The 23,511-nt window shown below is 44.1% G+C and overlaps 1 protein-coding gene across 1 annotated transcript in view; it reads left to right on the top strand.

Annotated features, from left to right (window-relative positions):
* The first annotated feature begins 9,158 nt into the window (after positions 1-9,158).
* Positions 9,159-23,511, top strand: part of EXPH5 (exophilin 5) — a 144,265-nt gene continuing 129,912 nt past the window's right edge. The window contains exons 1-2 of the mRNA XM_089666001.1: positions 9,159-9,280; positions 11,357-11,476. Coding sequence (XP_089522127.1) covers positions 9,159-9,280; positions 11,357-11,476 — 242 coding nt within the window. The remainder of the gene's footprint in view (positions 9,281-11,356; positions 11,477-23,511) is intronic.

Below are 23,511 nucleotides of genomic sequence, written 5' to 3'. Positions count from 1 at the left end.
GTGACAATTAGTCAGTTCCCACCCAGTGCCCGCCGCAGTCCCGCTATAAGTCGCTGATTGCCGCCATTACTAATATAAAAAAATTAAAATTCCATTATATATACCGCCATTTGTAGACACTATAACTTTCATGTAAACCAATTAATTTACACATTTTGGGATTTTCTTTTAGCAAAGACATGTAGCAGAATACATTTTGGCCTAAAGTTATGGAGAAATTTAATTTTTTTTTAATTTTTTTACTGGATTTGTTTTATAGCAAAAAGTAACAAATATTGTTTGTATGTTTTTTTCAAAATTGTCGATTTTTGTTTTGTTTATAGTGCAAAAAATAAAAACTGCACAGGTGATCAAATACCACTGAAAGAAAGCTCGATTTGTGGGACAAAAAGGACATAAATTTCATTTATGTGCAGCGTTGCATGACTGCGCAATTGTCATTAAAGTAATGCAGCGCTGTGTCACAAAAAATGGCCTGTCAGGAAGGGGGGTAAATCCTCTGGAGGGCAAGTGGTTAAACTATTGATGGGCTGACAGTGGCCGCTGCTGTTTGCATGTAGCTACACAGTGGTGTATTTAGGTTTTGTGCTGCCCTAGGCCACACAAAACACAAAAAAATTGACCACCCCCTCAAACACAGCGCCATCAGCTCCCGGTCACTGCCGCCACATCACCAGACAGGAACCAGCGGCTGAAGGCAGAGCACATGGAACGCAGGACAACCAGCGTCCCTTCTTCCAGGGAACAGCGCTGTCCCCCTGAAAAATGGCACCCAAGGTAAACGCCCGTTTTGCCTTGTGGTAAATACACACTGGCTGCACACAGAGCTGATAGCTGCATTTAGGGACAGAGATCTGAGCCTGGCGATTTCAAAAATAGTTCCTGCACTACTTATTTCCAATTTCATTGCAACTTGCATTGACTTCTGTTTAATGAAGTTGCAAGTCACAGTGAAATCGGAGGTACAAATCGCACTGATCTGCAGCTTTGAAATTGTGCTACTTCAAGTGAAGTAGGTGTGGTTTCAAAGCTGCATTCAGTGTGAACCAGGGCTTAGGCTCCATTCACATCAAATCCGATTTTGAAATTGTGCGACTTACAGTGAAGTTGCACGATTTCAAAATTTGGTGAGATGCTGATTTGCAAGACATCTGACACAGATGTCTATACAAATCGCAACAAAAGTAGTACATGTACTACTTTTGAAACAGGTGCAGCTCCAACCAAGTCGGAACCGCACCGATATGACCGCTCTGATAGCGGGCAATAGGGTGCAACTTGGCATGCAATTTGCAAGTTGCAGGGCATGCAAATCGCATGCCAAGTTGCATCCAGTGTGAACCAGCTCTTAAAGCTCATCATCGTAAGCACCCCTGTCAGAGGCTTGTCTCAACCTTCTAACTGGCATTTTTACTGGACAGCTTGTTCAGAAAGTTAAAAAAATAACTGACTTACAGGCAGGATCACCAGGTGAAAAAGTAAGGGAAAAAAAAAACTAAAAAAAGAAAATGAATGCAGCCATCACATCTAAGGATTGCAAAATGTAGTAAATAACAATATTTAGAGTTTTAGATGCCCTTTTTTTCCAAGTGTCGTCCAGCCTGTCCTGTGATGAGCAGGGTCCTTCCTCTTCTTGTTCTGTGAGTGGAGATCCTTACTAGACTGTGAGACATTTTACTTCTTACAACCTCTAAATTGATACATGTACATAAGACAATCCACCTGGTCATTTGTTTTATATTATATGTCTGCAGTCTCTGATCATCTCCTCTATTACATTCACAGGGGTTTATTTACTAAAGGCAAATGGACTGTGCACTTTGCAAAGTGCAGTTGATCCAGAGCTTAGTAAATGTGTAGACGGCTGATGACTTCCATCATCCAATGCTGTTTTTTTTTTATTTTCCTTGCACGTAATGGGTATTTGCAAAAATAAGCTGTACCTCATTTACTAAGTTCTGGAGCAACTGCACTTTCAGAGAGCAACTGCACTTTGCAAAGTGCACTGTCTATTTGCCTTTAGTAAATCAACCTCACAGTCTCTGACCATCTCCTGTATTATGTTTACAGTCTCTGACCATCTCCTGTATTATTTTCACAGTCTCTGACCATCTCTAGTATTATATCCACAATCTCTGAACTTCTCTTGTATTATGTTCACAGTCTCTGACCATCTCTAGTATCATATCCACAATCTCTTACCTTCTCCTGTATTATGTTCACAGTCTCTGACCATCTCTAGTATCATATCCACAATCTCTGACTATCTCCTGTATTATGTTCACAGTCTCTGACCATCTCTAATATCATATCCACAATCTCTGACCATCGCCTGTATTATGTCCACAGTTTCTTGTATCATTACCATAGTATTTGAGTGTCTGCTGTCTCTGATCATGAATATTCACTGATGTTTATATGCAGGCCTTTGGTGACATTGGGGGAAACATACACTATATTGCCAAACGTATTGGGACACCCCTCCAAATCATTGGATTCAGGTGTTCCAATCGCCTCCATGGCCACAGGTGTATAAAATCAAGCCAAAAGCTCCTGCGCATGAGTATAGAGGGCTGAAGACAGGGAGGTATAGTGGAACCCAAATAAATGTGAAATTCGAGCAGATAAGCCAAGCCTTGCTGCTCCCGTGTACAACAGGAAAAGTCAGGAGTAACTGCAGGATGACAGTTTATTGAATGAAAGTTAAAATATACTCAAAAACAAGAAGTGACAAATTGCATAACAAATGACAATCATTGGAAATATGCTCCATATGGCACCAAGGGCCCCAAAATAAAAAAGTGCGATCCAAGGGCCAAAGAAAGGCTGATGGGTTTCAAGGGAAACCCTCTTCCTCAGAGCCAACATAGCAGGATACAGATTTGCACTGGAAGATTACCCTTAAAAGAGAAGAACTGAAGGACCTATTAAAACAGGAAACGAGGAAAATATTTAATAGAGTATCAAAAGAAAGATACCAGTGGGGGAATAGACCAGGAAAATTTATGATGAAAAGATTGAAGGAAAAGAAATCACAGAATTATATAGAAAAAATTAAGGACTATAACGGGGAGCTGATTTATTCTACCACTGGTAGTGCCGATATGTTTCAAAAGTTTTATAATAGGCAGTATGAAGTGAACCCTATAAACCAAAAAGTAACAGAGGAAGAGAAGAGGAGGAGAAGGCAAGACTTTTTAATGGCAGCAGATTTACCAAAAATTGCTAAAAATAAATTAGCATCCCTGGAACGAGTTATTTCCCAGGATGAAATTAGAACAGCCCTGAAGAGTACGGCAGGAGGAAAGAGCCCTGGCCCTGATGGTTATACGGTAGGGTACTATAAAAAATGTAAAGAGTTATTGGTCCCTAAACTTTGTAGATATAATAACGCATTGGGGGAGAGAACAGAAATGAGAGAAGAATCATTGCACGCATTTATAACAATTATTCTTAAAGAAGGGAAAGATACAGTTGCAAGAAAAAGTATGTGAACCCCTTGGGATTACGTGGAGTTTTGCATGAATTGGGCATAAAATGTGCTCTGAACGTCATCTAAGTCACAACAATAGAAGAACACAGTCTGCTGAACATAATACTACACAAACATTAGATGTTGCCATGGTTTAATTGCACATAACATGTAAACATTCACAGTACAGGGAGGAAAAAGTATGTGAACCTTTGGACTTAATAACTGGTTGACCCTCCTTTGGCAGCAATAACCTCAACCAAACGTTTCCTGTAGTTGCAGATCAGACCTGCACAATGATCAGGAGTAATTTTGGACCACTCCTCTTCACAAAACTGTTTCAGTGTAGCAATATTCTTGGGATGTCTGGTGTGAATCGCTCTCTTAAGGTCATGCCACAGCATTTCAATCGGGTTGAGGTCAGGACTCTGACTGGGCCACTCCAGAAGGCATATTCTGTGCTGTTGCAGCCATTATTTTGTTGAATTACTTGTATGCTTTGGGTCATTGTCCTGTTGCATCACCCATCCTCTGCGGAGCTTCAGTTGGCAGACAGATGGTCGTACATTTTCCTGCAAAATGTCTTGATAAACTCTGGAATTCATTTTCCCATCAATGACAACAATCCGTCCAGGCCCTGAGGCAGCAAATCAGCCCCAAACCATGATGCTCCCTCCGCCATGTTTTACAGTGGGGATGAGGTTTTGATGTTGGTGTGCTGTGCCTTTTTTTCTCCACACATAGTGTTGTGTGTTCTTCCCAAACAACTCAATCTTGGTTTCATCTGTCCACAGTATATTTTGCCAGTAGTGTTGTGGAACATCCAGGTGCTCTTTTGCAAACTTCAAACGTGCTGCAATATTCTTTTTGGACAGCAATGGCTTCCTCCGTGGTGTCCTCCCATGTACTCCATTCTTCTTTAATGTTTTCCTTATTGTAGATGTGTCAACAAAAATGTTAGCATGTGCCAGAGATTTCTGTAGGTCTTTAGCAGACACTCTGGGATTCTTCTTTACCTCATGCAGCATTCTGCGCTGTGCTCCTGCAGCCATTTTTGCAGGATGACCACGCCTAGGGAGAGTAGCAACAGTGCTAAACTTTCTCCGTTTGTAGACAGTCTGTCTTACCGTGGACACATGAACATCAAGGCTTTTGGAGATACTTTTGTAACCCTTTCCAGCTTCATGCAAGTCAACAGTTCTTGATCGTAGGTCTTCTGAGAGCTCTTTTCTGCGAGGCATGGTTCACATCAGACAGTGCTTCTTGAAACCAGTAAACCCAAAACAGGTGTGTGTTTTGTAAGGGCAGGACAGCTGTCAGCAACACATCCAATATCATCACACTGATTGGAGTCAAGGTTGGCTCACTCCTGGCTCCAATTAGCTCTGGGAGAAGTCATTAAGCTAGGGCCTCACATACTTTTTCCTCCCTGCACTGTGAATGTTTACATGTTATGTGCAATTAAACCATGGCAACATCTAATGTTTGTGTAGTATTATGTTCAGCAGACTGTGTTCTTCTATTGTTGTGACTTAGATGACGTTCAGAGCACATTTTATGCCCAATTCATGCAAAACTCCACGTAATCCCAAGGGGTTCACATACTTTTTCTTGCAACTGTAGTTCACAATGTGATAGTTATAGACCCATATCAGTAATAAATACTGGTACTAAATTGTTTGTGAAAGTGTTAGCTACCAGGTTGAAAGAACTGATGCCGGAATGGATAAATTTAGATCAGGTAGGATTTATCACAGGAAGGGAATGAAGAGATAACGGTTTCAGAACACTGCTTCTTCTGCAAAAAGCAAAAAGAGGCAGTCAGCCGACAATGATTTTGTCAATTGACGCAGAAAAAGCATTTGATAGGGTAGATTGGGGATTCATGATAAATATGCTGGAATCAGTGAGAATAGGGGAAAAAATGTTGAAGTGGATAAAATGGCTTCATAATGACCCATCAGCAGTGGTGAAGGTTAATGGGTCCCTGCCTGGGACCTTTAGAATGTATAATGGAACCAGGCAGGGATGTCCATTATCCCTGCTGTTGTTTGTCTTATTCCTGGAACCACTTTTGGCATCAGGAAGAAATGCATAATTATTACAGGACTTAAGATAGGAGTAGAACATAAGGTAGCAGCGAACGCAGATGATATGCTGTTCTCCATTGTGAATCCTAGAATGACGCTGCCTAATTTAATGGGATTATTAAAACCTACAGAGAGTTATCTAATCTGAATATAAACCCCACAAAATCTGAGATTTTAAATATTAACGTGTCAAAGGCAGAGAGGATGAATTTACAAGAAGATTTTCCATTTACTTGGAGGGAAAGGGAATTAGGTTATTTGAGCTTTAAGATAGCATGTAAACATATAACTTCCAGGATTTATAAGATCTTAAGTGAATTGATGGGAGCTGAACGTCCGTGATTCTTGGATAAATGGGAAAGAGAATGGGGTACAAAAATAAATGATCGATAGAAGATTAAAATGTTTAAGTGAATGCACGGGGTGATGAATATGAATACAGTTTAAATGAATTATAAATGTTTATCTAGATGGTATTGTACACCGAGTGTGTCACATAAGCAATGAGGAGAAATATCACCATTGTGTTGGAGGGGTTGTGGGGCAATAGGGACAATGGCTCACATATGGTGGGACTGTCCTAGGATACAGGTGTTTTGGCAAGATATAATTCAATATATACAGGAGATTTGGGGGACATCTATTCAGAAGGATCTGTGGGAGTGTCTTTTTTATAAGACAGAGATGTCAGTGAAACAATATAAAAATAGCATATTATACCATCTAATTAGTGCAGCAAAAAGTGTGATCCCTAAATGTTGGCAGGTTCAGGACCCTCCAGCAACAAGGGACTGGATAGATAGAATCGATTATATTAATAGGATGGAGAAGCTATGCCATATGGAGGAAGACAAAATGGAAAAAGTTAGAAAAGAATGGAGTAGGTGGTATGAATTTAAAACATCTGCAAAATATCTGAAAATGAGGGGTGCCCTGGTAGTAGAGTTGGGGAATCAAACTGGTTAACTAGATTATAGAAAATAGGGTTGCAGATACAGATCGCTAAACAGAAGGGGAAAGAGATGGCAAGATTCAATTGGACAGGGGTAAATGGATCGGGAGGGGAGGCTCTGGGGGGGGGGGGTGGGAATGGAGTTAAAGTGGATGTATATGTTATGACAAAAGATATATGGCTGTTTTATGTATTGTAATAAAAATGTTAAAAAAGATATAATGTAAAAAAAATAGAAAACAGTACTGGGATGATGCCTACAGCTGCAGGCATCATCCTTGTACAACCACTTGAAGTCTAGTGACAGACCAGGTATGAGACTGGTCAGCAAGTGGTTAGGCTGGCCCCATACATTACAATCAGATTGTATAATAGATTTAAATCTCCAAGAAACAGTGTAGTATCAGGGCCTCCAAAAACAATCATTCAATCTGATATCTCATCAGGCAGGTTCTTGTCCCTGGAATTCTTATAGATTGGCACAGACAGATTTTGTGAAAGTGTCTAACATGCATTTGCCAAATTCATGTACCTGTCTAGAACTTGTACCTTTATTTGGTGCATGCTGAGATACTTTTAGAACGCATGCGGGACACTTTCACAATAGCTCTCTCTGTACACCAAAAGAAGGTTAGTCTTAAAGTGGATCTCCACCCAAAAGGGGAAGTTCTTTAAGTACTGGTCCTCCACTGCCCATGTGGAAATTGCACCTTTGGGGAGTGGGGGGTATCCAACTTGACAGTTACCTGCTCCAACCTCTGTGTGACCACCACTCGTAAGTGGAAGTTGTCCTCCCACCCCCTGTAGTTTTCTGGTACGCGTGACAAGTCCCGGAAGATTATGGAACCATTCACAAGGTGCAGCGCTACATGTGCGCATGCAGTGGGCTCCTAGATGTGAAGCTGCAAGCTGTCCCAGCCAGACGCCCACGCTTTGAGCCAGTTCACACTACATGCATTTCAGTTGCTTTTTTCTGCATCCAAAATTCACAAGAAGTAGGTTATATGGTTGTCAATGTCATAGTTCACATCAGTGCTTGCAGTTCCAGTGCGTTCCGGATGTAGAAAAAAAAGTAGAAAAGGCTGCATTTTTACTACACAAAACTGTACTGTAACGTGGTAAAACGCATCAAAAACACATTGCAATGCACCAAAATGCACCATAAATGCACTGGAACGGACACGTCCCTATTTAAATTGAAGACAAAGAGAGGGGAAAAAATGGACTGGAATGGACATGTTCCTTTTTAAATTGAAGAAAAAGAGAGGGGAGAGAATGGACTGGAAAGCATCGAAAATGCACTGGAATGTGACAAAAATGCATCAAAAAGCACGTATCCGGAAACACATCTCATCTGTGCTTCTATAGTGTTAAAAAAGGAACTTTAACTAAACAATTATCAGACAGACAGGCAGACATTGTAATGCAGATGACGTGCTTCTTCTCTTCTGCATTAAAGCTACTTACCTGCCTGTCCACCCCCATACAATGAGCCACACGTGCCCAGCTAACTGTACAAATTTGGCAATGCCGAATCTGATGGAACTCCCATGCATGCGCAGGAGTCATGTCATCCTTGCCCGGTCAATGTCAGTGGCCAGCGTTCCAGACCTGGAAGGCAGCCACTTGAAGAAGTCATCGGCCGGGCGGGTAGCGGAGGGAGGATGCATCGCTGGAACTGAGGTGAGTATAGTTCCGCTTTCAGATGCTGGCACTGGGGGAGCGAGGACGGCTGGTGAAATGGGCTGTGGTGAGGACACCGCTGGATCCTAGGACAGGTAAGTGGCTGTTTTTTAAATATCAGCAGCTACAGTTTTTGTAGCTGCTGACTTTGTTATTTATTTTTTCCACTATTTTCTTCAGATAAGAACTGTCTGTACTTTAGTTTGAATTTGGTGCAGGTGGCTATCAGAACCAAAACTGTTGCAGATGTTTTTTGAATTAGGCGCAACACATTAACAAAAGAAATTGAGGCCAGAAAAGTGTCATAGCGGCTTTATTGAATTACCCCCATTAAATCTAAAGAGGATTATACAATCAGATCTGAAGGTGTATGGCCAACCTTAAAGAGAGATGAGAACAAGAAGAGTGGCAGTTCATATGGGGTGAGATATCCGATTCCCCGGTGTATGGCCATTTTGTATGGTGCTCAGGGGTAGGAGCATTGCCTTGATGCCAAGGGGTTGAAGGCATACGCAGACATCTTAGTAAATACGCCCTTGCAGGCTGTAGCCCTCGGAATCGCATAAAGCAGCAATGCTGAAAGGACGTGTGTGGTCGTACAATGTATGTATCCCATCGATCCCGTGTAATACTGGTTGCAGCAGGTGGAGTGATGAGTCACGGAGGTTGTAGATCGCACATCGTGTTCAGTGTGCAGAGGTGTGGACTGGCCCAGCTCTATTATCACGGTGACACCACTGACAGCTCCTACCCGATCACCTCCGACACCTTTCACTCACTCACGCCCCCGATGCTCATTGGTGCGCCTCCCACCCTGCTCAGCACGGATTGGCTGTGGCGGCTGTCAGTCTGCTGGAGTGTCCCGGCTGCAGGTGCGGAGTTGTAGGGAGCGGTGTCCGGAGGAGGCTGAGACCGGAGGAATGACCGGGAGATAGGCAGCACACCGATCCCCGACACAGACATGACCGGAGCGGACGCGGAGAGCCTGGACCTCAGCTTCCTACAGGAGGAAGAAGCCAGCAAGATCCTGGAGGTGCTGGACCGGGACGACAGGCTCAGGAGGACCGACAAGGACAGACTCAGGTAAGCAGTGATTGGAGGAGAGGGGTGGACTCGGGTAGGTAGTGATGGGGGGGGGGGGGGCATGCTCAGGTATGTAGTGATTGGGGGGCATGCTCAGGTAGGTAGTTATGGGGGGGGCATGCTCAGGTAGGTAGTGATGGGGGGTTATGCTCAGGTAGGTAGCAATGTGGGGGCATGCTCAGGTAGGTAGTGATGGGTTGGCATGCTCAGGTAGGTAGCAATGGGGGGCATGCTCAGGTATGTAGTGATAGGGGGGCATGCTCAGATATGTAGTGATGGAGGGGCATGCTCAGGTAAGTAGTGATGGGGGGGGGGCATGCTCAGGTAGGCAGCAATGGGGGGGCATGCTCAGGTAGGTAGCGATGGGGGGCGTGCTCAGGTAGGTAGTGATAGGGGGGCATGCTCAGGTAGGTAGCGATAGGGGGGCATGCTCAGGTAGGTAGTAATGGAGGGGCATGCTCAGGTAGGAAGCGATGGAGGGGCATGCTCAGGTAGGTAGCGATGGGGGGGGCATGCACAGGTATGTAGCGATGGGGGGGCATGCCCAGACAGGTAGTGATGGGGGAGCATTCTCAGGTAGGTAGTGATAGGGGGAGGCATGCTCAGGTAGGTAGTGATGGGGGGAGGCATGCTCAGGCAGGTAATGATGGGGGAGCATGCTCAGGTAAGTAGATATTGGGGTGCCATGCTCAGGTAGGTAGTGATAGGGGGGCATGCTCAGGTAGGTAGCGATAGGGGGGCATGCTCAGGTAGGTAGCAATGGAGGGGCATGCTCAGGTAGGTAGCGATGGAGGGGCATGCTCAGGTAGGTAGTGATGGGGGGGGGGGGCATGCACAGGTATGTAGCGATGGGGGAGCATGGCCAGGCAGGTAGTGATGGGGGAGCATTCTCAGGTAGTTAGTGATAGGGGGAGGCATGCTCAGGTAGGTAGTGATGGGGGGAGGCATGCTCAGGCAGGTAATGATGGGGGAGCATGCTCAGGTAAGTAGATATTGGGGTGCCATGCTCAGGTAGGTAGTGATGATTTCAGGTGAACCATGCTGTATATATAGATTCCTCCTGTGTCACAATCTGGAGGAATAGTATGATTTCAGAGAATGTGTCAGGCTGATGTGACATGGGTGTCTGTGTTGCCGGTCACAGACTTCCTTCTGCAGAGACAGGGAGCAGATTCCTGTCATCACAAGGACACAGAGCACCATTCTTCCCTGTGTGTCTCCTTCACATTGCAACGCACCCGGAGCTGTGCTAAAATGCCGGCATGTTGCATTGTATCGCAGCATTATATGTACAGAACCTCATGACAGTGTACACCAGTGCAGCGCCATGAATGAAGTGTACTTTTGTGCACTTCAAATAAAGTTTGTATAAAAAAAAAGTTATGGTACGGCAGTGTAAAGAGGAAAAAAATAATATAAAATGATTGTACTATAATACACCTCCCCACTCATCAAGGAATATAAAGTGCTCTTGTGCAAAACAATATATCCCTACTCTCCACAGTGAAATTCTAATCAGACATATAACACTTGTTATCAGAACTACAAAACCCCTTCCTCCTCTTCCTACGTCAATCTCATTAATGTGCTAAAACAATGCAAACAAAGTGTAAATGGTGACAGTTCTTCACTCAAAGGTGACAACACCCCCGCTCCTCCATGTGGTTTCTCACTCCCCAGATTTAAATGACCCCTTAACTTAGTAAGTGGGTTCCTTGTGCGGACAGCACCCCTGCTCTGTATTGGACTTCAGCCCTTGGACACAGCAGATGAGCAGACCCCCCATTCTGGGTTCATTAGCCCCCACTTGTCCTCTCCAGTGGGTACCACCTAGGAGGTATTAGGAAAGAGACTTGGGTGGTAGCAGATAATCGTGTAATGCTGCTTTATGAAACACCAATAAAACTGTGTCCAATGGAGTATATTTGGTGGCCGTGGATGAGAGTACATGCCTGGACCTAATCGTGGACCATGGTAAATATTGCCAAGAACCCTAAATTTTCCTTTTAATGAATCTGGTGATGGTGTTCCCAGACACTCTCATACCTTGATACTTTTTATGTTTCTTGCGGCAAGAATCGCCATAGCAACTGCCTGGAAAAGCCCAGTAGTGGCTCTGGCTCTTATGAAACATAAATTGACGTGGATCATGCTTAATGAGAATCTGCTCAGCATCTTGAAAGATACGTCCTCGAGGTTTGGGAGAGTTTGGAACACTTGGATTCATCATCTCCAGCTCACTGCGGCATAATGGCTTGGAGGCGGACAGGATTGGCCTGTGGACACATGCTACATCTTTCTTCCTTCCCTCTCTTCCTTTCTTGGTGACACCATAGGATTTGTATATTGCACCCTCTGCATTTACTATGCTTGTGGGGGGGGGGGAGATATGGGGATACCCAGACTTAGTTTCTATGGGTCCTACTTGTGGGTTTGATGTATATTTGCATGGCTATGTTATCATATCTGCTAAATGTTCACTTGCATACGACTGTGCCATTCACTTGTTGTGCCTTATCTGTATATTACAGCCTTTTTCAACCAGGGTGCCTTGAGGTTTCTTCAGGGGGGCCTTGAGGTTTCTTCAGGGGTGCCTTGGCAAAATGTCTAAAAATTGTCCAAAACATTTATAAAAGCCATTACAACCTTCTAGTCTCCGACATCCTCACAACCAATGACATCATCAGTTGACAAGAAGGATGTCAGCTGCCTGCACAGCATCCTAGTTTGACTGTCCCCTGCCCCTCTCCATCCATTGCTGGGGTCACATTAGCTCAGTGATGGAGAAAAACTGAGGGAGAAGAGAAACATCGGAATACTAGTCAGTACCAGTGTACAAAAGTGTATTTGCTTTAGAAGAATAATTCACATCTAATGTTTGGTGTCCTACATGTGTGGATGTTGCTGCGTTATATAAAACTATTAGAATGGTTTTTCACATTTCAGAATGGGGTGCCTCAAGACTGTCCATAATTTTAAAGGGTGCCCCAAGACTGTCCATAATTTTAAAGGGTGCCTCAAGACTGTCCATAATTTTAAAGGGTGCCTCGGGACTGTCCATAATTTTAAAGGGTGCCTCAAGACTGTCCATAATTTTAAAGGGTGCCTCGGGACTGACCATAATTTAAAGGGTGCTTCGGGATTGTCCATAATTTTAAAGGGTGCCTCAGGACTGTCCATAAGTTTAAAGGGTGCCTCAGAACTGTCTATAATTTTAAAGGGTGCTTTGGGACTGTCCATAATTTTAAAGGGTGCTTTGGGACTGTCCATAATTTTAAAGGGTGCTTTGGGACTGTCCATAATTTTAAAGGGTGCCTCGGGACTGTCCATAATTTTAAAGGGTGCTTCGGGACTGTCCATAATTTTAAAGGGTGCCTTGGGACTGTCCATAATTTTAAAGGGTGCCTCGGGACTGTCCATAATTTTAAAGGGTGCCTCGGGACTGTCCATAATTTTAAAGGGTGCTTCGGGACTGTCCATAATTTTAAACGGCGCCTCGGGACTGTCCATAATTTTAAAGGGTGCTTCGGGACTGTCCATAATTTTAAAGGGTGCCTCGGGACTGTCCATAATTTTAAAGGTTACCTTGGGACTGCCCATAATTTTAAAGGGTGCTTTGGGACTGTCTATAATTTTAAAGGGTGCTTTGGGACTGTCCATAATTTTAAAGGGTGCTTTGGGACTGTCCATAATCTTAAATGGTGCTTCGGACTGTCCATAATTTTAAAGGGTGGGTAAGGGGCGCGCCCTACCCATGCCGCCATTCGCGCCAATCACTGGGTCCTGTCATCCAATTGCCTTGTACAGGGTCAGGGGTGTTCCCGGCAGCAGGACAGGACTTGACAATGATGACATTTTTTTTGTCTGCAACTGGTTAAAGTGGTTCTAAAGACTGAAGGGTTTTTTTTACCTTCATGCATTCTATGCATGAAGGTAAAAAACCTTTAGTGTGCAGGTTGATCCCAATCTTGATCCAGCAATGTGCACAAGAGCAGCAGCTCTCCCGCATCACTCCCTCCTAATTGGTTCAGACACAGCAGCAGGAACCATTGGCTCCCACTGCTGTAATCACATCCATTGAGGAGGGGGCCGGGCCGAGCCTTTCTCTGTGTGTCTTATGGTCTATGTTATTTGGGCTTGTGTGGATGACACCAGTTTGAGGCATATCTGGGATCATTCAAATTTCGTTGACAGGTACATTTGACCTGCAGTTGACCTCCTTCTGATTTGTGTTTAGGCATTGTGCATTCAGGGATAAGGTTCGGGAATGCAGGTCTTCTCTGCTCTTGAACCTCATCTCCAAACTGAGAGCCCTGAACTCTAGTACCATATGGTACAGCATCCAGTCCTGTCCAACTGAAGCCTGACATACAGTTAGGTCCATATATGTTTGGACATAGGCACAATTTTAGTTTCTTTTCAGGTATTTGCCAAAATATATTCAAACTATAGTTATATAATGGATATGGGCTGAAAGTGCACACTCTCAGGTTTCACTTGAGGATATGTACATCCAAATTGGAGAAGGGTTTAGGAATTACAGCTCTTAAGAGTAGCCACCCCCCCTTTTTCAAGGGACTAAAAGTAATTGGACAATTGAATATAATGACAAATAAAATGTTCATTTTTGATATTTTGTTGAGCATCCTTTACTGGCAATGACTGCCTGAAGTCTGGAACCCATGTACATTACCAAAGACTGGGTTTCCTCTTTTCTGATGCTTTGCCAGGCTCTAACTGCAGGTGTCTTCAGTTGTTCTTTGTTTGTGGTTCTTTCTGCCTTTAGTTTTGCCTTCAGCAAGTGAAATGCATACTCAATTGGGTTGAGATCAGGTGACTGACTCAGCCATTGCAGAATATTGCACTTCTGCTGGGTTGCTTTTGCAGTGTGTTTTGGATCATTGTCCATTGTCATAGATCATCTGTACTATGAAACGCCATCCAATCAACTTTGCTGCATTTGGCTGAATCTGGGCTGACAGTATATCTCTAAACACTGCAGAATTCATCCGGCTGCTTCTGTCTTCTGTCACATCATCAATAAACATCAATGACCCAGTGCCACTGGAAGCCATGCATGCCCATGCCATCACACTGCCTCCACCATGTTTTACAGATGACATTGTGTGCTTTGGACCATGAGCTGTTCCAAGTCTTCTCCACAGTTTTTTCTTCCCTTCATTCTGGTACAGATTAATCTTAGTTTCATCCCTCCAAAGAATGCTTTTTCAGAACTGGTCTGGTTTTTTTAGATGTTTTGTGGCAAAGTCTAATCTGGCTTTTCTATTCTTCAGGCTTATACCTTGTGGTGAACCCTCTGTATTTGCTCTCATGAAGTCTTCTCTTGATTGTAGACTTTGGCAATGATACGCCCGCCTTCTGGAGAATGTCCTTCACTTGTCTGGATGTTGTGAATGGGTTTTTCTTTACCATAGAGAGGATCCTGCGATCATCCACCACTGTTGTCTTCTGTGGACGTCCATGCCTTTTTATGTTGCTGAGCTCACCAGTGCCTTCTTCTTTCCTCAGAATGTATCAAACTGTTGATTTGGCCACTCCTAGTGTTGCTGCTGTCTCTCTGATGGATCTGTTTAGTTTTTGAATCCTTACAATGCCCTGTTCCACTTGCATGGACAGCTCCTTTGAACACATAATGTAGGTTCACAGCAATAGATTCCAAATGCAAATACCACACTTAGAATCAACTCCAGACCTTTTACCTGCTTAATTGATGAAGAAATAACGAAGGAGAAGCCCACACCTGGCCATGAAACAGCTTTTGATTCAACTGTCCAATTACTTTTGGTCCCTTGAAAAAGGGGGGATGGCTACTCTTAAGAGCTGTAATTCCTAAACCCTTCCTCCAATTTGAATGTACATACCCTCAAATTAAACCTGAGAGTGTGCACTTTCAGCCCATATCCATTATATAACTATAGCTTGAATGTGTTTTGGTAAATACCTGAAAAAATCTAAAATTGTGCCTGTGTCCAAATATATGGACCTAACTGTAGACTTTGGCAGGCTGCCTATAGAAGGGCTGTATGATGCACATATCCCTTCTGGGTGCACTGCAGCTAAACGGCCCAATGTGCAAGCAGCCTCAAGGGCCAATTCACACCAGTGCATTGATCTGCATTTTAGTGCAGCTGTAATATGCAGATCAATGGAAGGACATCTGAAAAACAATCATTTCCAATGCGTCCTATTCACACCATAATGCTGTGCTAGCATGTCAATGGAAGTCTGATGTCACACGCTACAATGCGACTAAATTGAATGGAAATGTACATGCAATGTTCCATACATTTTAGCATAAGTCAGTGTGAATTGGCCGTAAGAGGGCTCTGCACCTCCATAGACTTGTGCAGGAATGCTTACAGTGATGCTGGCAATTTTTCTTGTTGAGAATCAATGGATGAATGAGAGAAAACACTCGATTAAACTTTCCATGCTAAACCACATGAATGAAGGTATTTGCAGTGCTGGCTCTTGTGTTCTGACATCTGGCACTCTCAGCTGTCAGAGTAGCCAGCAAAGCCTGCATCTGATAGGAAGCAGGTGTTGTTCAGCTGGGAAAATCTGTCCCGGCAAAAGTCGACTAAAAAATAAGAATCGGCTAAACTCTAATCCAAATTAATGCATGTAAAGCCGGCTTTAGGCTTTGTTGGATAGACTACATAAATCGATGGTCTCCAAACCGTGGACCGTGGGCCACATGCGGCCCTTTGCTAGCCTTTATCTGGCCCTGAGGGCACTATTCCTCCTACTGATATTGGGCACTATTCCTCCAACTGACACCAACAGTAGGGCATAATCTTGACACTAATGATGGGGCACTATTCCTCCCACTAACACCAATTGTGAGGCACTATTCCTCCCACTGACTCCAATCAACGGGCACTATTCCTCCAACTGACACCAACAGTAGGGCATAATCCTGACATTAATGATGGGGCACTATTTCTTCCACTAGTATCAATGATGGGACACTATTCCTCTCACTGACACCAATATGAGGCACTATTCCTACCACTGACTCCAATCATCGGGCACTATTCCTCGCACCGACACCAATTATGAGGCACTATTCCTCCCACTGACCTCAATTATGAGGCACTATTCCTCCCACTGACTCCAATCATTGGGCACTATTCCTCCCACTGACACCAATTATGGGGCACTATTCCTCCCACTGACTCCAATCATCGGGCACTATTCCTCGCACTGACACCAATTATGAGGCACTATTCCTCCCACTGACTCCAGTCATCGGGCACTATTCCTCCCACTGACTCCAGTCATTGGGCACTATTCCTCCCACTGACACCAATTATGAGGCACTATTCCTCCCACTGACTCCAGTCATCGGGCACTATTCCTCCCACTGACACCAATTATGGGGCACTATTGCTCCCACTGACACCAATTATGTGGCACTATTGCTCCCACTGACACCAATTATGACGCACTATTCCTCCCACTGACACCAATTATGGGGCACTATTCCTCCCTCTGACACCAATTATGGGGCACTATTCCTCCCACTGACACCAATTATGAGGCACTATTCCTCCCACTGACTCCAATCATTGGGTACTATTCCTCCCACTGACACCAATTATGGGGCACTATTTCTTCCACTGATACCATTGATCTGGCACTACTCCTCCTCCTACTGACCACCAACCCTGAGGCCATATTTGTTATCACTAATGTTTGGCATGGGACATTTTCTACCCCCACTGTCCTCAATCCGGCCCCCCTAAAGTGTGAAGGACATTAAATTGGCCCTTAGTTTGAAAGTTTGGAGACCCCTGACATAAATAATACTAGGTGAGATAACCTCTTGTTGGTATTGATTGTTTTTGCAACACATTGAAATTACTTCCATCTCTCTGTAGCTTTAAAGAATATGTTCACATTTAAAAAAAATATATAATTGCAGGTAAAACATGTGCATTTATTATTTATTATTTTGCTGATTGCACCCACAATCAGCAGATCGCGGGTGCCATGCAGGACTCATGCATTCTTGTCAGTGTATTTCTGTGCTCGTACCTCGTACAGGCAGATACACAAAGACAAGAAGAATCAATGAATTACCTAGAGCGCTCAACATGCAATGGGAGTTCATTGAGAACTACAAGCCGACAGCCCAGGGACGGACTGACAACTCATGGGGCCCCCGCGCAATAGGGGATCGTGGGGTCCCTGTGTCCTTGCCCAAACTCAAAAAAGCCTATGAAAAAGGTACCAGGGGCATCTCATGGGGCCCCCTACTGACCCCAGGCCCTCAGCCAGTGCCCGAGTTTCCAAATGGTCAGTCCGCCCCTGTGACAGCCGCAAAGACTGTCGGGACTTGTAGTTTTCTATTCATACAATCCTGCGAATGAGTGACGTGGCGGCCAGAGCCCTGCAAGGCCACGCTGTTTTCAGAAAATGACAGCTAGTACGGGGAACTTCTTCCCATGCTGCTGTCACAGGGAGAGAGGATAGCGAGCCGTGTCTGCAGCAGTGGGAACATGTTGCATGTTTCACCCTAAAAACAGGTGGAACATGTAACGTGTTCCCAAAGGTGAACTTAAGCTGGCCATACATGTATAGATTTTCGTTCAAGAATTTTCGTTTCAAGAATATTAGTTTGATCTTCTAATTGTTAGTGGGGTCAAATCGATTTTCATTTTCAACAGCAGTGACGGGAAAATTCAAATTACATTCATCTTAAACTCAAATGTTAAAAGCAAAAGACAATTTTCGAACGAAACTCATTCATTCACCAAATGTTCAAAGAATTTTTGTACGACTTTTCGTACAAATATTCTCGTCGGAAAATCTACACATGTATGGCCAGCTTAATTCTTTAACTGCCTCCCGCCCGCAATATAGTACAATGACTATTCCTCGGAGGGGACATGTACACAGATCATCAGAGCACTGATGATCAGTGTGCCCTGATGATCTGTGTAGCCCCTGCAGCACCACCTGTCAGTGTCCATCAGTGCCAGCTCTCAGTGCTCATCCATGCCACCTGTCAGTGTCCATCAGTGCCAGCTCTCAGTGCTCATCCATGCCACCTGCCAGTGCCCATCAATGCCACATCAGTGCCACATTTCAGTGTCCATCAGTGCCACATCAATGCCACATATCAGTGCCCATCTGAGCTGCCTTTCAGTGTCACCCATCAGTGCCAGTCAGTGCCACCTATCAATGCCAGTCAGTGCCACCTATCAGTGCTGCCAATCAGAGCCACCTATCAGTGCCAGTCAGTGCCGCCTATCTATGTGCATCTGTGCCACCTATCAGTGCCTGTCAGTGCTGCCTATCAGTGCCGCCTAACAGTGCCAGTCAGTGCCAGCTAACACTGCCAGTCAGTGCCGCCTATCACTGCCACCTATCAGTGCCGCCTATCAGTGCCATATATGAGTTCTGCCTTTCAGTGCCCATCAGTGATGCCTGCCAATGCTCATCAGTGCCTCCTCATCAGTGCCCATCAGTACCACCTATCAGTGTCCATCAGTGCAGCCTCATTAGTGCACATCAGTGAAGGAGAAAAATCACTTATTTACAAAATTTTATAACAAAATCTAAGAAAAAACGTTTTTTTTCAAAATTTTCAGTGGTTTTCAGTGGTTTTTGGTTTGTTTAGGAAAAATAAAAAACCCAGAGGTGAATAAATACCACCAAAATAAAGCTCTATCTGTCACAAAAAATTATAAAAATTAATCATCCCATATCCATTATATAACTATAGCTTGTCATTAAAAGTGCGACAGCGCTGAAAGCTGGAAATTGGCCTGGGCAGGAAGGGGGTATAAGTGCCCTGTAGGCAGGAAGGGGGTATAAGTGCCCTGTAGGCAGGAAGGGGGTATAAGTGCCCTGTAGGCTTGTGGTTAAAGTGGTTCTGAAGGCTGAAGGTTTTTCTGTGCATGAAGGTATAAAACCTTCAGTGTACAGCAGCCCCCCCCCCCCTTTCCCCAGCCCCCAATACTTACCTGAGCCCGATCTTGATCCAGCAAGCAATGTGATAGGGTGCAGGCACTGTTCAGGTGGGAGTACCTGTCCCGGCAAAAGTTGGCTGAACAATAGGAATCAGCCAAAATGTGATCCATGTATTTATACAGACAAATATTTGACTATATAAATAGCACGTTTAACCACGGACATTGATGTAGAGTTTTATCCCATTTATATATCTCAGATTTGATATATTTATTGTAACATCATTTACTACTTCACGGATCACCACGGACATTATTGTATTTAGATTCTGCCCGTGATACCCTTTATTGTTTGGCATTTGCTTTTTGAGCTGTTTAGCTGATATTTCCATGCTTTTACTTGATGCACTGTACTGTTTCACTCAGCTCATTACATTAATGATGCACTTTACTATATTGTTTGATTTTTAGATTTTGCATTTACTAATGTTTTTTGCACTTTTATGTGTTGCACGTTACCATTCCGCAATATATATATTTTTTTTAGCGCTGCACTTTCCTACATATACTATTGTAGGGGATTGTTACCTTCACCTTGTGTGCCAGCTGCTCCCCAGATATCACCAGCACTCACCTATATATTAGATTCTGTTACATATGTATACCTATGTCCGCTCTCTGTTTTAACAATTGTGAGTGATGTTGATAGGTGGTTGGGAAGCGGTAAAAATATGATCCAATCTCTTATTTTCAACACCGGTGTGTACGTGGTCTAAAGCGAAGTTTCGATATGCGGCTTTACTTGCAGCACTTCAGAAAAGCATTTAACAGTGGACAGTTTGACAGGCGTTATGGAAGCGGTCACCTCCTCACCACCTGTTTTACCCTGTAAATTCTGAACCACTGAACTGAGTGCATCATGCACTATTGCAGGGCAGTTGTAATGCAGCCCCGTTCACTTAATTGGGGGTACAGAACACCAAATGCAAAAGGGATATAATTTGTGGTGTGACTGCAGTATGTGTGCACCCCTGTTTGGCTGTCTTTACAGCCTGTGAGGGAAGAGTGGTTAAAAACGCGGCTCAACTACCTGTTTTTACCACCCCTCAACCACAAGTGTAATTGAGCCCTAAGATTATGAGATTTGATAGAGCTTGTAAACTGATTGTGCATGCTGATCACCCTCATTAGATCCTATGGCAGTCCCCAAATCCGCCCCCCCCAGTGGCATCCTCCCTTTCAGAACAAGCAGTTGTTTGTAAATAAACTTGACTGCTTATCAAAATCAGTTCACAAACCCAATGAGCACTTGTAGTGTGACGGTGAAAAACACCTTGGAGCATGAGTAATGAGCCATGCAGGGATGACGGTGAAAAATCAAAGTGAAGAACGCGTTTGTGTTGTATAAGAATGGAGACTCACAGAACAGGAATGGATCCTGCTCATGATGTATTACAATGTGCAAACACAGCCAGCAACCTCCCACTTCAGACAAACAGGCTGTGCAGATTTATGGCTGTGTACAGCTGGTGCCTTGTACGGTCTGCAGTTCACATGACAGCTGTGCAATGAGGGCCAAGGTGGATGATTTATAAAGAAGGAAGATCAAACAACTGTTGGAGCTAAAGCGCAACTTTACTCATAGTAATGTGATCAAAAATAATGTTCACACTCCCGTCTGGCAGCACTTGGTTGCTGGTTCAAATCCCAACCACGGCACCACCTGCCTGGAGTTTGCATGTTCTCCCTGTGCCTGTGTGGGTTTCCTCCGGGTACTCCAGTTTCCTCCCACACTCCAAAGACATGCTGGTAGGTTAATTGGCTCCTGTCTAAATTGTCCCTAGTATGTGTATGTATGAATGGGAGTTAGGGACCTTAGATTGTATGCCCCTTGAGGGTTAGGGACTGATGTGAATGTACAATATATATATGTAAAGCGCTGCGTAAATTGGCAGTGCTATATAAGTACCTGAAATAAATAAATTAGCAAGGAACATACATTCCATACAGGGGCGGACTGACCATTTGGAAACTCGGGCACTGCCCGAGGGCCCGGGGTCAGTAGGGGGCCCATGAGATGCCCCTGGTACCTTTTTCATAGGCTTTTTTGAGTTTGGGCAAGGACACAGGGGCCCCATGATCCCCTATTGCCCGGGTGCCCCATGAGTTGTCAGTCCGCCCCTGATGGCCAGCTTAATTCTTTAAAGTGGTTCTGAAGGCTGAAGGTTTTTCTGTGCATGAAAGTAAAAAACCTTCAGTGTGCAGCAGCCCCCCCAGCCCCCTAATACTTACCTGAGCCCCTATTGCCCGGGGGCCCCATGAGTGGTCAGTCCACCCCTGATTCCATATTAATAATTCTGCTACCAAAACGAGTGTGTGCTGTAAACTGCTTCCAGTATTGCTCCTGTTTCTTCTTGCTGGAGGCTGCCATTTTGCTGACGCCCAGAGTCCTGAGCAGCAGTAAATCTTTAATCAGAGCCTAAAAATATAGAGCAACTGAGCATGTGCAGAGCAGGGTGAGACAGTGTATTACTGGATTTTAGGCAGTATAGGCACTTATTTTTAATGTTTTACATAGCTATACCTGCAAAAGGGACCAGTATGAAGTGACCTAGCAGGACTTCATTTTCTGACTATGGCTGCATGCTCACTAGCGGGGTTTTTTTTAAGCTAAAACAAACCCGCCGGTAGTAGCATTTTAGGAGCGATAGCATTTTATTAGCATTTCTACAGTACATGAAGGGAAAAAAAGCTAGAAAAAAGCTGTTAGGAGCATTTACGAGCGTTCAGCGTTTTTTTCTGCTGGCAAATCGCTCCCGAAAATGCAAAAAAAGGTTTTTTTTCTGTTTCTAGAAGCTGAAGCCTAAACAATGCTTCTAGCCTCCAATAGTGTGCATGGAGACATGGGATAACACTAGATGCTTCTGGGGGCAGAAAAAAAATGCTCATAACTAGCTGCTGGGAGCTTAAAAAATCAGCTAGTGTGCTTGGAACCTCAAGGTCCAGTTTACGTGTCCCCCCCCCCCCCCCCGAAGGTTTGTGCCACCATGTATTAGTATGCAGCGTACAGTTTTACTTTACAGTTAACTATCCTTTTAAAGTGTTTTGTAAAGGTTTACATTTATTTTTTTAATATAACACCACATCATACTTACCTGCTCTGTGTAGTGGTTTTGCACAGAGCAGCCCCAATCCTCTTATTGTGAGGTCCCCCATCGGAGCACCCCCACAGAGTGTCCCCATATGGGCAGCACAGCGGCTAAATGGTTAGCACTTCTGCTTGGCAGTACTAGGGTCATTGGTTCGAATACCAACCACAGCACCACCTGCCTGGAGTTTGCATGTTCTCCCTGTGCCTGTGTGGGTTTCCTCCGGGTACTCCGGTTTCCTCCCACACTCCAAAGACATGCTGGTAGGTGAATTGGCTCCTGTCTAAATTGTCCCTAGTATGTGTATGTATGAATGTGAGTTAGGGACATTATATTGTACGCCCCTTGAGGGTTAGGGACTGAAGTGAATGTACAACATATATGTAAAGTGCTGCGTAAATTGACAGTGCTATATAAGTACCTGTAATAAATAAATAAATAACAAGCCACTTGTGTGTGCTTGCTACCAAGCTGCCTTGGTGTGTCCATAAGACACACAGTGGGGCTTGGCCCCACCCCCACTCCCTCCTCGCTGGCCGTGATTGGTGGCATCAGTAGCCAGTGCTGCTGTGTCTGAGCCAATAAGGAGGCAGAGAGCAGATTAGATGTGGTGGCTGCATTAGTTTTCTTTTTTCTTTTTTTTTAGGCTTGTTTCCCTCTGTTTTCACCTGGTGATCTGGCTAGTAACCACTCTGGAAGAAAGAGTACAGGGGGCACCTTTGAACATCAGCATTGTCAGTCTGGGGGAGGGGATTGTTAGCTGTACTATCCGATTTAGATACACTAACAAATTGAAGCCAAACTCCAGCTAATACTTCTTAAGCAGTTACAGCAAACAGTTTTTCTTCATTCGGGATAAAGGTTTTACATATATAAAAGCTGATTATTGTAAGTACCCTTGTCAGTGGCAAATGGTCTGTCTCATCTCTGTAACTGCAAGAGAGCTCTGTAGAAAAACAAGACTAACTGGCCAGATCAGCAGGTGAAAATAAAGGAAAGTTAAAGCCTAAAAAAGGAAAACTAATGCAGCCACCACATCTATGAATTGGTAAGCTGCCATAAACTAAAGGTTTGCTTTTGGGTTTAATACTGCTTTAACCTTGCTACAGGCTTTTATTTCTTATTTATTGTGCTAATACTG

This window comes from Staurois parvus, unplaced genomic scaffold (genome assembly GCF_062004578.1).
Source record: "Staurois parvus isolate SC_StPar_1 unplaced genomic scaffold, SC_StPar_1.0 ptg000050l, whole genome shotgun sequence".
Classification (NCBI taxonomy): domain Eukaryota; kingdom Metazoa; phylum Chordata; class Amphibia; order Anura; family Ranidae; genus Staurois; species Staurois parvus.
The sequence above is the reverse complement of the archived record's forward strand: the minus strand, read 5'-3'. Positions and strand labels throughout refer to the sequence as shown.